General features: G+C 43.1%; 1 protein-coding gene across 4 annotated transcripts; it reads left to right on the top strand.

Annotated features, from left to right (window-relative positions):
* Positions 1-256: 256 nt before the first annotated feature.
* LOC120955034 (phosphatidylinositol phosphatase PTPRQ) lies at positions 257-6,218 on the top strand. Of its 4 annotated transcripts, none has more exons than XM_040375495.2 (7): positions 257-348; positions 1,051-3,036; positions 3,116-3,275; positions 3,347-4,054; positions 4,117-5,288; positions 5,372-5,717; positions 5,814-6,218. In XM_040375495.2, exons 2-7 carry the CDS (start codon positions 1,204-1,206, stop codon positions 6,026-6,028), a joined length of 4,434 nt encoding a protein of 1,477 aa, XP_040231429.2. In that variant the 5' UTR covers positions 257-348; positions 1,051-1,203; the 3' UTR covers positions 6,029-6,218. The 4 variants fall into 4 exon arrangements, with proteins under 4 accessions (XP_040231429.2, XP_049466651.1, XP_040231431.2 ...); XM_049610694.1 differs by having other exon boundaries at positions 272-402; XM_040375497.2 differs by lacking the exon at positions 257-348 and adding an exon at positions 409-810.
* Positions 6,219-13,966: the final 7,748 nt, after the last annotated feature.

Here is a 13,966-nt window from a genome sequence, read left to right as displayed (position 1 = left end):
ACATTCGGTGCCGTGCCATATCTTATCTAATCTTTTCACATATGTTCCCTTTGCTACAGGTAAGAAGACAGAAAAAAGTCTCCAACAAAACGGTACCTCTTATCAGAAAGCTATAGAAAGCGAAGCCATTCGTTACCATATTGTGCTGAATGTGTACGAAAAACGCATATTAACAAGCGATGTTCGCGAGCTCTGATAAAACAAACTACCCGTTGACGAGGAGATAGGGCCGGCTAGCCCAAGCCCGAACGGCGTACCGATTCCGGCGAGACAGTCGTTACAAGTTCGCGAACGTGACAGGACGTGGCATCATCATCCACGCGTGCTCTCAGGGTCGATCAATACAAGGTGTGACGCAGGCATTAGATCAAAATCGGTTCGAAATACAATCAGTGGAATTCGGTGTGTTTTTACATTTTTAAACGTTAACTTCTGGAAAGATCGTAATCCACAAATAACAGTGATTGAATTACTGACATATTGCGCACGGTTGTGCATACAACATTCAATCGATAAGCGGCAAGGCGAAAAGGAACCACCGATTCAACAAGGCGATTGTATTGTAATTGTACCAACTGGCCCGATAACGTCGCTGAATGATGGATTAATTGACGGGGAACTTTATTGATAGCCCCGTCGTTCTGTGCGAGTGCCGAGCGCCGATCGTAACCGCTTGGGCGTTGGAGGTTGGTGGCCATTATTGTGCCACTCTATTGAGAAAACGCGACGAAAAATCTCAGTTCAGTTATTTGAACCTTTATTGAACCTCGACGTGGGAACAACAGTCCGAGCTGTTGGTCTGGTGGTGACGTTAGTAGCAGAAGGCGACGTGTTAGCAATATAGAATAAGGCACTTTTTCGATTGGTCTGTGGTATGATAAGAAGATGTTGTGAGTGTGATGGAATATTGTTTTAGGGTTGTGTTATTTTGCCTGTGCGTCAGTGTTATGATCTAAAAATTCGTTTGATATTCTTATGACCAGGCGCTAACGGCAATGGATTAGTGTGTAATGGCGTTGTTTCATTTTTTTCTCTCTCCACCCCTTTTAGTATGATTGAATATTTGTGCATGATGCATCCGAAGTCTTTTTGGAGGAGTGACTAACAGCAACGAAACGGTGTAAAGAGTGAATAACGAACGAATCAATATTTTGTGTGTGCCTGTGTTTGAATAGTATCGAACAGTGATGAGACGCAGTAATAATGGTGGTGAAGGGAATCGTGCTGCTTCTCGTCGTGTTGCTCGGTAGAGTATGGACTTTGATTCATACTGGAAGAGACGTCTACAATGACGAGAACTCTATGGAAATTAGTGCCTTACCGTCCCAGACATTTGATGATCTGGACGAATTAGACCAACGAATTGGCCACTGTCATTTGAAGCCATTGAATATAACCGTTTCAAGATCGGTGGTGAATGTTGAAGAATGGAGCGATGAAAAGGACGATAATGTGTTCTACCGCTTGGAGGTGCAATGGATACAACCAAACGCAACCGTCTCCAACGCGAACTTGACAGCCTGGTTGATGCAAAACATTGCGCTCCCTGTGCGGGATCAGTGCAGTTTACTCAAACTGAAGGCCTGCCAGAGAGATCTGCGTACACCCGTTTGTGTCTGTGGAGAATGGGAACCTCAGTGTGGTAAAATAACTGATATTGAAGTGATGGAAGTTGGAAACGATAATCCTAGCTACGCCCTTACGTGGAAAGTGGAAGACCAAGCGTGTGTGCATCGGTATGAGTTGCTGGTGGGAAGTTCCGTCATTCCATTGGACATTCCATTTGTTGGAATGTCAGGACTGCAGGCCGGAAAAAAGTATCGAGTGGTGCTGAAAATAATCTGCATAAATGCAAGCAAGGTGCAACATCTCCTAGAGATCTACGTAAAATCTCCAGTAAAGCGAACAACATTAAACCCATGGAGATGTGGCTTGGAGTTCTATGTACAACATCGCAATGAAATTGGCGAAGTGATCAATGATAACCCTAAAACATTCCAAATTTATCACATTGCTCGTCCTTTCACAACGAGAAAAGTCTGTTCTAAATATGGACGAAAGGAGTCCTATAAGACTAAGACTCATGGGAAGCAATCTGTTTCCGACACGAACTTCCAACCCACTAGAGTTCCGGTAGATGTATCTACTCCACAATTCCCTCTTGATGCTTTTCCTAAACCATCGCACATTGAATTACCATCAAACGCAATTCCAAAAGTGCTTTCTTCTATTCCACCTCTTTGTCCGGGTCTTCGGACACGATCATCGTCCGGCGATGTAATCATAAAACCGCAAACCGTCGGACCCGTGCGTGATCTGCGCGCAAATACCGATCTCGACCGAAGCGTCCTGCTGACATGGAGACCGCCAAAGGAAGGTGCGGCTTGCGTCAAGGAGTACCTTATCACGTGGTCCTCCGAAAGCGCAACGATCGATGCATCGAGAACAGTTTACAATGTGACTAACCTGGAGCCATGCATGACGTACGAGTTTACGGTGAACGCTATCGACCATACCAACGACAAGGGAACGCCAGAAAGCATTTCTGCTACGGTGCGTGAGCTCCAACAGCTATCCCAAGTGACGGAGCTGGAACTGAACGAGGTGGAACCACGATCACTGTCCGTCAAGTGGAAACCTCCAACGAATGGGACGTTCTGTGTGGAGTCGTACCGTGTAGTGGCGTGGTATAACAATCCCGCAAACAGTGCAGATGTTACAGAAGTGTTTTCCAACACCACGACCGATCAGCACGTAACGTTTGGGGAGGTGATCGCTTGCATGTCGTACACGGTGCAAGTCATACCGATCTCCATCAGCAAACACGACGGTCTGAACGAGATCGGAACGATCAAAACGAAGGAACGAACGATCCTCTTCTACCATGTGGAGCCGATCCGTGCGATTGCGTTGAGTTCACGCAGTTTAGAGCTGTCTACAATGCTGCACAGTGAAAACAACAACAATTGTTTGTTGGTGACCGTAGCGTTCAACTGCACCAAGATGGTGGAAGGTGTACCAGTTCCCGAATCGCAGGTACTAATTGCAGTAGATTGATTTTTTCCCCCGAAACAGTGTATAGTATTTTACTTGGCCGTCTTCTACTTGGTTATAGGTCATCAAAGAGTTCGTCATTCCAAATGGCAACACTACCTTTGAAGGTATTGTAGAGCCATTGGTACCGTACTCCACGTACGAATGCAACGCAAAGATTCAGAACATTGCAGGCTGGTCCGATCCGACTCCAGCGTACACGTTTGTAACGGCCGAAGATGGTAATGCAAAATGATGATGATCCTCAGATGATCTTTTCACACTTTGGTGGTTTTCTCGCTTATCATTGTAGTGCCCGAAAGCCCAAGCGTGATTGAACTGATCGGAAAGAACCGATCGATTGGTATCATATGGAAGGCGCCTACTGTGAAGAATGGAGTTGTCGTCCGCTATCGAATACACGTCCGTATGGTCGCTCCAGAGTACCCACTGCCCAAGCTGTGCGCTCCGCTGGAAGAGTTCAACGAAACGGTGGACCTGCGGGACGAGGTGAATCCCGACGAGTCACGCAGCTGGGATGGAATCGAATTTGAGCATGTGGTTGCCAAGCTGAATCCTTACACGCTGTACATGGTGCAGGTGGCTGCGGCAACGGGGGCTGGCTTTGGTCCGTACACCGAGCCGGTGGAGGTGATCACTCTACCCGATGTGTCCAACGTAACTGCAAGCTTTCGGATCGATAAAATCGAAGGCCCCGAGCTGAACCAGCCGTACAAATCGTCGGTATGGTTTGGCTGGGACTTGCCGTGCGGTTTGAACGGAAGGCTGAAGCGATTCGTAGGTGAGATGTACGGTATTCGCGAGCAGGATCCTTCCAATCCGCACGCCTTAACCTGGGAGGTAAATGTGGGTGAGGAGGAAGAGATACTGGATGTGTATAGCTACGTGGAAGATCGCCTGAAGCCTGAGTACAACTACACGGTAGCGATACGCGTGGAAGTGGCCGCTGTTGAGGAGCTTAGTGATGAAGTGAAGGTCCAGTTCGAGTCACCGGCAGGCAGTATGTGCTGGACGTTTGCATCTAGTCAAGGGGGTTCTTTTAACCATATTTCTTTGTTTCAGTTCCGTCTATTGATCAGAAGGAGGAATGGTTCAATGTGGACGTGTTTGAAGCACCCAATCCTACCAACACGGCCCGCATAATGCTCGGCAACATCACGCTCACGTCGGACATTGGCAGCATCCGCTACATGGCACTGCTAGTTTCGGAACGGCTGTGCCAGCCCGACCCAACACCGCGTACGGACTTCATCAACAGCACTGGCGGTACGCAGTGGCCCAGCGTGTCGGATTGGTACTTGGCGAACGAAAAGCGCTGTGCGGAGCAGTACCAAACGACACCAAAGTTCTGGAATCCAATGGCTCGTGGCCAACGGGCGACGACCGATCGCGAAGCAGCAGGACTGATCGAGTACGTCATCGGGAAGGAAAACTGCGACAGGGGGCAGGAGTACTGCAATGGACCGCTGAAGCCGGGCACGGAGTATGCACTCATAGTGCGAATCTTTTCCCGCAGCGGGTATACCGACTCCGAGATGCAGGTATTCCGTACGGACTCACTGATTAAGGTCGGTTTAATTGTGAGCGCTGTGTTGGCGTGTCTGGTGCTAGCATTCCTCGGTGGATTGTTTGTGGTGTGGCGCAAGCAGCGGCTGCTGCTTCCCGCACAGCAAACGCGCGGCGCTCCCACGGAAGAGCCGGCCGACATACCGGTAAAGAACTTCCCGCACCAGTACGACGAGCTGTTTCAGTCGAACCGGGAAAAGGTGTCGAAAGAGTTCCAGGCCATCAACTACTTCTCCGACTTTGCGCTGCAGGACACGGTAAGCTTCCAGAGTGCGCGCGAGAATGAGCGCAAGAATCGGTACGTCAACATCTTACCGTACGACTCGAACCGTGTACTGCTGGACAGCAATGAGGACGGCGAGGAGGGTGAGTATGGTGCGAACGACTACATCAACGCCTCGTTCATCGAGGGCTACAAGTACCAGCGGGAGTACATAGCGACACAGGGTCCCAAGCAGGAGACGTGCGCCGACTTTTGGCGGATGGTGTTGCAGTACGAGATCGAGTCGATCGTCATGCTGACGCAACCGATCGATCACGACAAGAACAAGTGCTGCCAGTACTTCCCGCGGTTCGACCAGTACACCGACTATGGGGACATTCGCGTCAAGTGCACGCAGGAGCTGAACCTATCGCTCTACTACAAGCGTCTGTTTCTCGTTTCGAAGGTATTGGAAATCGCTTGCCGATTGAAAGGAGGACGCTCGGGTGACGTAGTAATAATAACGATTTGGTTGGTTTGGTTTGGCAGGGAAATCTAACGAAAGCGGTGTTCCACTATCACTTCCTCGAATGGCCCGATCACAGCTGCCCGGCCAGTACGGCGGATCTGATAAAGTTTTCCAAGATTGTGCGCGCGGAGCGGAAAAGCTACGCCATCCCGCTGGTAGTGCACTGCAGTGCGGGAGTCGGCCGTACCGGCACGTTCATCGCGCTGGACATTGTGCTGCAGCGGCTGCAGCAGGAGAAGAAGATCAACGTGTACGACACGGTAAAGCAACTGCGGCGCCAGCGCGTCAAGATGGTGCAAACGCTCGACCAGTACACCTTCCTGTACCAGTGCTGCATGGAGTACGTGTCCAAGAGCAATCGAAAAAGTAAGAAAGGAGGGGCCACAAACGGAACGAAAAGCTGCGGACAAATCGCATGAACATTGCATATTATTTGAGATTTTTTTTTCTCTTCTTTTGCAGAGCCAAAGACGAGCAACATCGAGATCATCAGGCGGGACGAGAAAGGTAAACAGCACTACCCGGATGTGATCCTGGAGGTGGAACAGCAGCACATCGCTGTCGGGAATGGCGGCAAGCCGTTGTTTAACATAAAGTTTCCCAAATCGGTCAACGCCGGCGGCTTGGCCAATGTCAGCTTTGCTCCGAATGAAATCGAAAGTGATAAATCCGTGTGAGGCAGCTCCAGCGAGTCAGTACTGCCGCACTAGCTAGGAATTTGTGTGTATTTCTAATGTGTTAGGTTTTTTTTGATATTGTATATTTTTTTAACTTAAAATATCGATCTGTTGTATTGTTGGTTTGCACGTACTGTGGGTAATTTATAACGAATAAAGCATAACATTCGCATGCAAGCTTAGGGTAGTGTTTTAACATACCATCAATAGTTTCAATATACTATCTAAATACTGTGGAATTGATCATTTTACATATATTGGAATTAAGGTTCGATTCGTTACTTTGCTCGGGGCTTTTTTCCAAATTTTCCAACAACGGTAATTGTAAACACTAAAAAGGCAAAACATTAAAACTTGTCAGGGCTAGCTAAATTATTCATACAATGAGGAAAGAAAACAAACAAAAAACAAAGAAAACACACTTTCGTGATACTTTTGTGGATTGGAATTAGAGGTGGGCATTTCGGCTCTTTTGAACGTGAACATGCTTTCGGTTCTTTCGTTGTTTTGCAAACAGAACATATCTGTAAAACTACAAATTAATCTGTTGGTCTAATCTATTGATGCGTAATCCGGAGTGGAGTCGTGTATCAACTCTGACTCCAGTGCGCAAAATTGGAATCCGACTCCGGATCATTACCGGATTCGACTCCGGATCACTCCGGATCAGTCTGGAGCAGTCCGAATCAGGTCTGTTCGGATGGGTCTGGATACGAGCGTACACATGTGTCGTCCAAAACAACCGAAGTCTTGCGAAATCATGAAAAAGTCTGCTCAATTGTGTTCCAGCGTCCACCCGGCGTCTACCGAACCGAACCGAATAGTTGTGTTCTTTAAGCATGTGTGCGTTCAAGTAAGGCATAGAATGCGTACGATGCAGTATAACATTTTTTTCTGTTTGCCATAATATTTACCTTTTCGGTCAGATTTAAAACCCTCTTTTCCTTGTATTTCCCGTATAAATAAAAAAGAAAGGCTATTTCAAGTTTGATTTCAACTTGAAAGGGAACGCAAAGTTAAGTTTTGCCGTTTTTATTGAAGGACTACAAAAAAAAAGAAAGAATTTTAGGTTCATCTGTAGGTGGGCTGTTTCGGGGAGTTCGGGTCAGAATCGTTTATGTTTTCTTGTTTATGGCACCGGCTCGAGTACAATTTCTACTAATTTCGTACGGCGGTAGAAACTCGTGTCACAGATGACATTAATCGTGCGTGCGGCCCGTCGCCGTGTTGCGAGAGATCACCGATGACACAGAAGATAGACTACCATTAGAGTTGTGACGCATGCCACTGGACAGATCTGCAAACTAAACTGTTTTTGGCGATCAATGCTCAGTTATCGTGCCATCACCATACGAAGTCACAAACCTCTAACCAGCTCGAGAATTTTATAATCGACTCATACAGCACTAACCTCAAACTCCACGCCTCAGGCCACACAATAAAAATCATTATTTATCTCTAACTATGCCTTCAATGTAACACAAAACATCAACGCTAGTAAAAAATCGATAATTTAAAAATAATCGCTTTTTGACGACTACAAACAGATTACTTCCACTTTTGGAAGCTGGTGTATAAAACAAGGGTGTTTAAACAACGAGACCACGACATATCAAACGAGTGATCGTACCGTTTCGTGAACATATTTCATAGTGCAGCAAAAAGGTCACCGATGTTCCGACGGATTGTGTGGTGTGTATTCGACACATTCAAGGTGTATCACATTAATTCTAATCGAAAATGTGTCACCATTCTTCGTGCAATAGGTTCCTGGTCGTGGCAAACGTAGCAAGCAGTTTCGCTGAGCTTGAAATGATTTGCTCAGTCATGTGCTACATTTTTAACTTCAAAACGAAAGGAGATTCGTTTGCGTTTCAACACATTCCTGATTTTGTGCATGTGCTAAACATGGAAAATGTGCGGATGAAACACATCGATCGGTGGACCCTGGAACAACTGCCACCTTATGTAGATAAACTAAAAATAGCAGGCTCGATAAAGCTCAAAAGAATTAGTGTTCCGAATGCGTTACGCAACCTACAAATAATGCACTCCAATTTGAGAAGGATCGATATAGCTCCCAACAGCTCATTAAACCATCTAAGTTGTTTAGCATGTGATGTGACGAAAGTTCCGCTGGACATTCGAAACGCACCACTACTAAACATGTTGAAACTGTATGAGTGTAAATTAAGTGAGATTGATTTGGCAGTGTTTTGTGACAACTCACATTTAACATATCTGTTTTTATATTTCAATACCATACGCTACATTGTGAACACGTCCAAAAGGAATTGCAGTTTCTACAATGCACTCAGCGAAATAATATTATCGAAAAATATGCTAACAACAGTGAACATGGAGCTGTTCAATGTGTTTGTCAATTTGAAACAGGTGGATTTACAAATGAATAGAATCACAACGCTATCGGGTCGGTTGGTTCTTCGTTCTTTCGAAATTCTTCCGCTGTTTACAAACCAGCTCGGCCATATTGACCTGTGTGGTTGGGATGTGCCATCAGTGAAAAAGATGTTTTTCACTGTAAACTTTCTTACGACACTGCCGAAATGCATCAACAACTGGACGAGCGTTTCACATCTCGATTTAAGCTATAATGAGTTTACCAATTTCAGTATCGAAAGTGTAGCGGGAATGAACAATTTGGAGTCAATAGACTTAGAATGCAACAAGCTAACCGAAATAATGTTGAACAGTGTGCACTTTCCTCCAAAATTAAAAGAGATTCGTATTAGTCGAAATTATCTCACATCGTTGGATTTGTCGTTTATACCGGTCCGATCGTTACAAGTATCAGTGGAATATAATTTAATATCAAGTTTTGATATGAACAACAGCTCACCAAACTTGACACGCATGCACATGAAAGGAAATCCAATTGACTGTTATTGGGAAACGCGTTTGGAACAATTGTACGGTGAATGCACTAGGAATGAGTCATTTTTTATTTTGCGTGACAAAGAGATGAAAAGATGCGTCAACAATAGGTTCATTGCAAACTATTAAATATCTTTACATGGGTCTGTTTGAATATCTCCTTTTTATTATGATCATTTGTATTGTATTATATGTGTATTATGGCATGAACTATGGGATTATGGTAACAGTATTAAGATCACACAACCCTTGAAAGCTAGATGTACTTACATATACTGGGATTAGATGAATATTATAAATGAATTATAGAATGAATTATAGCATGTACGAATGAACTCAAACGGACAACTGAATAAACATTAGCAAAGTGATGGTTCAGCCGACGTTAATTCTCAACTTCCCAAAATTTCACAATTTCCCCTCCCATTTTCACAACCGGTGCTGCTTCTCCTTATTATCAAATGATAGGGTTTTTGGAGTTTTTGAGAGCAAGTAATTTAGAAGTGACCAACAGCCGCCGCTGTTCCTCTTGCATAATTTAACATCCATGTGTGATGGAGCAAACATTTTCGAAATTGCTGTTCATAAAGCTCTACTACAAAAATGCAGGTCAGTTATTTCATTTAATCAACATGGTTTTGTTCCCCAGCGCTCTACTACTCCAAACCTGTTAATTTTTGTGTCATCATGTGTGTGCTCCTTTGACTGTCGGCTTCAAGTTGATACGCTTTATACCGATCTTAAAGCGGCTGTGAGAAAACCTCACGAATGTTCGGCTACGTGGTACAACTCGTTTTCTTTCCCGATAATTCCAAAAACTTGGTTAGAAAAATGAATGCGACTCGTTCAAATGTCCGTTTGCTACTGTATATTCAATTGTCAAGAGTTCATTACATAATTCATTTTGAGTTCATTCTGTTATCCTATTTCTAAATTGAGTTCGAATTTCGAATTCGAACTAATAAATTCAAATGATCAATCTCCAACAGCGGCCTTTGATAGTGTTAACCATTAGCTACTTGCCTTGAAGCGTATGTAGGCTCGTATCTCGAAAATAGGCGTTATAAAGACAAAATCAAGAACACTAATTCTGCAGAATTTATTAGCTCTGTTTGTTTTGGAAGATGTTTTGGAAGATGTTTTGCAAGATAAAAGTTCTACAACTGTTTTGGAAAAAAAACAGTGTTTTGGAGGATAAAAGTTCAACAAAGCAATACAATTCATCAATAAGCTATCTTTATCCTGTTAAAAAGGTCCTTGATTTGAGAACATCTCTTCCATCATGATTGAAAATAATTAAGCATTATACGTGTATAAGTGGTTATTCATTCGAAAAAACATGATATTTTTTTTAACAATTGTTTATTATGTTAGGCTTAAGGCTTTAGTATTGTGTAATGTTATGTTCAATAACAAATATCATGTTTTTTCGAAAGGATAACCACTTATACGTAAATTTAATACTAAAGCCTTAAGCTTTACATAACCACTTAAGCTTAGAATAACCACTTATATGTATAAAGCTTAATTGTTTTCAATCATGATGGAAGAGTTGTTCTCAATATTCTGCTAAGTGTAGTGAAAATCCTATCCTGCTTTACCATCAATTATGTAAGTCACCACATTCCTAAACCATTCGATTGATTTATTCCCGAGCTTTCTGCAATATGAATATCAAACGACACATAACTCAGTCGACGAGATTCATTTAGTGAATCCTGTAAATGCTTTTGCCGCATTGGTTAATTTCTTCGTCGCGCAAAAGAACGCTTAAACCATTCACTATACATTCACCGTACAATTGTTCCAAACGCGTTAACCACGAACAGTCAATTGGATTTCCTGTCATTACAAGCCGTCTTACATTTGGTGAGCAATTGTTCTTATCGAAACTGGAGATTAAATTATGTTCCACTGATACTTGTAACCATTCGACCGGAATGAACGACAAATTTAAAGATGTTAGATAATTCTTACCAATTACAAGGTTATTTAAACTTGGAGGAAAGTGCACACTGTTCAACATTATTTCGGTTAGCTTGTTGCATTTTAATTCTATATACTCCAGATTGTTCATTCTCGCTACACTTTCAATACTGAAGTTAGTAAACTCATTAAAGCTAAAATAGAGTTGTGTAATGTTCGTCCAATTGGTTATGCATTCCGGTAGTCTCGTAAGGTGGTTTGCGGAAAATGAAACTGTTTTCATTGATGGCACATCCCAATCACACAGTTCTACATGGCCGAGCTTGTTCATACTCATCGCAAGAACTTCCAAAGAGTGATGAGACAACCGACCCGATAGCGTTGTGATTCTATTCATTTGTAAATCCACCTGTTTCAAATTGACAAACACATTGAACAGCTCCATGTTTACTGTGGTAAGCATATTTTGAAATAATGTTATTTCAATGAGTGCATTGTAGAAACTGCAATTCCTTTTCGAAGTGTTCACAACGTAACGTATCTTATTGCTGTCAAAAATAAGTTCAGTTAAGTTATAGTGATCACAAAACACTGCCAAATCAATTTCACTTAATTTAGTCTCTTGCACTTTCAAACTACTCAGGTGTGGTGCATTTTGAATGTCCAGTGGAATCTTCATTAGTTCACTTTCAATAATAGCTAATGCGCCTAATGCACTGTTGGCAGCAATATCGACGCTTTTTAGATTGGAGTTTTTCACATAAAGAACGATCAATGCTTTCGAAACACTAACTCGTTGAAGCCTTTTGGAGTTTACTATCTTTACAGTATGCACATAAGGTGGCAGTTGTTCCAGGGTCCACCGATCAACGTGTTTCATCCGCACGTTATTTATGTTCAGTACACGTACATGGGCAGGGATGTGTCGCAACGCGAATGTATTTCCTTTCGATTTGAAGTTAAGCATGTAGCACTCGGAATTGCAAGACATTTCAAACTTGCAACGTTTGAAGCTGCTTGCAACGTTTGTAACGACCAGTAGCCTGTTGCATGACACGATTTTTTTCAATTAGAATTAATGCGATACATAATGAATGCTGAAAACACACCACACAACCCTTTGGAACATCGGTGAAACTTAGGATAAAGTATGAAGAATAGAAACACAACGATCACTCGCATTGCGTGGTATGCACTCTTTGTACCGAGTTTTATACAAAAAATCCTAAAGGGAAAGTATTCGTTTTGTGATCATCAAAAGGCAATTACTTTAATTTAAAAACACTTCATTTTTACTTTTAAAAAAATACTAATGATGTTCGACATCGTGCAAATTGATTTGGAGCAAAATTTATTGCTGGTTTTCCATAGAATGTCTCCATGGATGGACCATAAAGTATAAGCACGATTTAAAAAGCAAGCAAAAATATTTTTTTTACAGAAATTTAGTAAGTTTTTAAGTCAAAATTGAATTACTTACAAAAAATGAATCATTCTTTATGATGCATGGAAACTGACCACACAAAATCATTGAGAACAAGTCTGTGCTGAACCTCATGAGAGGCTTCAGATCAAAAATTTGGTCATTAGAGTACGATTAATTTTTAATACGATTTTGTTGTTCGAGAATAATCTAGCATATTAGTTGTCGAGAACACGACAAACCGTGTTTAAGTCGTGTTCTGGACTATTCTCGAAAAAAAAAAATCATAATCGTATGCAAATGACTACACTTTTGAACTAACGCCTACCATCAGGTTCAGCACAGACTTCTTGAACCCAACGATTTTGGACACTTTTGGTCCACAGGTCCAGGGTTTCGATTACTTTCCGTCGCATCTTCGAAGCAGGACTCTTTCAGGCACCATTTGTGCTTTAGATGTAAGCAATGAAGCACACGAAAAAATCAGCTGTTTTGCATCCTCCGTTTACTACTAACGTCATTTAGAGATCGAGTTTTTTTTAACGTTCTGGTCAACCAATCCATCAAATGTGGACTGGTCAACTTTTCGTGATCGGTGATGATAAATGATGCCCAGGTTGAAGTAACCAAGCGAAAGTTTAATGAACGGGGATAATGAACACAAAATCATGACATCTCTTTCTACTCATCAGCCTTACTCTCTCACACGCATCGATGAACTTGTGCATCCTTGCTCACATCTCTTTGTTCATTACGCTATATTTGAAGGGATCAAAACTGATAGATAACGATTCATGTTCATGAAGTTGTTATGGTCGATTGGTAATGGTGTTATCAGGCCTATCATATTGCGTTCGGCATTCAAGAAAATTCACTCGAACGTTCATTTTGCTATCATTTGACAAGTTGCTTTTCCGTCGGCAGTTTTAAGTTGATGAAGCTTAGATTTGTCTCATATATGTCGATCGAGTAGGCAGATTCGAGTGAGAGCTCAAGCTGTCGGAAACACGCAAATTCAACCATCAGTCGCTGTGAAGCGCGAACCTTTGCCAAAGGGATCTCGAGGGCAGGGTTCCTGGCGGTGTTAGTGGAGCGGGGCTTAGTTCCGATAGCTTTTCCTGCCCCCAGATTTTCATAATCAGCTGATGTCTCTGCGCTCCAACCTTGAAGAGCTCGTCCGCCAGCCCATCGCTACCAGCATACTTATTGCTCTTAAGCTGCTCGAAGTAGCACTTCTACCTTTCGATCATCTCCCGCTCGTCTGTCATTGAGCATCTCGGCACATTGCGGTTTTAGGAGCAAACTCGCTCCGTGCCTCCTTCAACCTCCTGTGGAACAAGCGAGTGTTCCCCGGCTTTGCTAGCTGCTCCAGCAGCTTTACATCTGACTCTTCAAAACGGCGCTGCTTGGCCTGGAAGAGCAGGGTTTCCTGTTTCCTCAGTCATCTGTAGTTCTTCACGTTCTGACGGTTTTCATGTCGTAGCATGCGGGCGTTGTATGTCAGCTGCGGTTGAAAAACACCCCACGAGCGTTAAATAGTGCTGTTTTCATTGGACATTGATTTGGAACTATAATACACGAGCAGTGATAAAACTGTTTTTTTTTTTAGAAAATACGCCCAACATGTAAGACTTCGGTTTGTTTTCCACTGTTTGAGCCTCCAACAGCTAGCGGACAGTTTATTGTCATGCGGT

The sequence above is a fragment of the Anopheles coluzzii genome, chromosome 3 (assembly GCF_943734685.1).
Source record: "Anopheles coluzzii chromosome 3, AcolN3, whole genome shotgun sequence".
Classification (NCBI taxonomy): Eukaryota; Metazoa; Arthropoda; class Insecta; order Diptera; family Culicidae; genus Anopheles; species Anopheles coluzzii.
The sequence above is the reverse complement of the archived record's forward strand: the minus strand, read 5'-3'. Positions and strand labels throughout refer to the sequence as shown.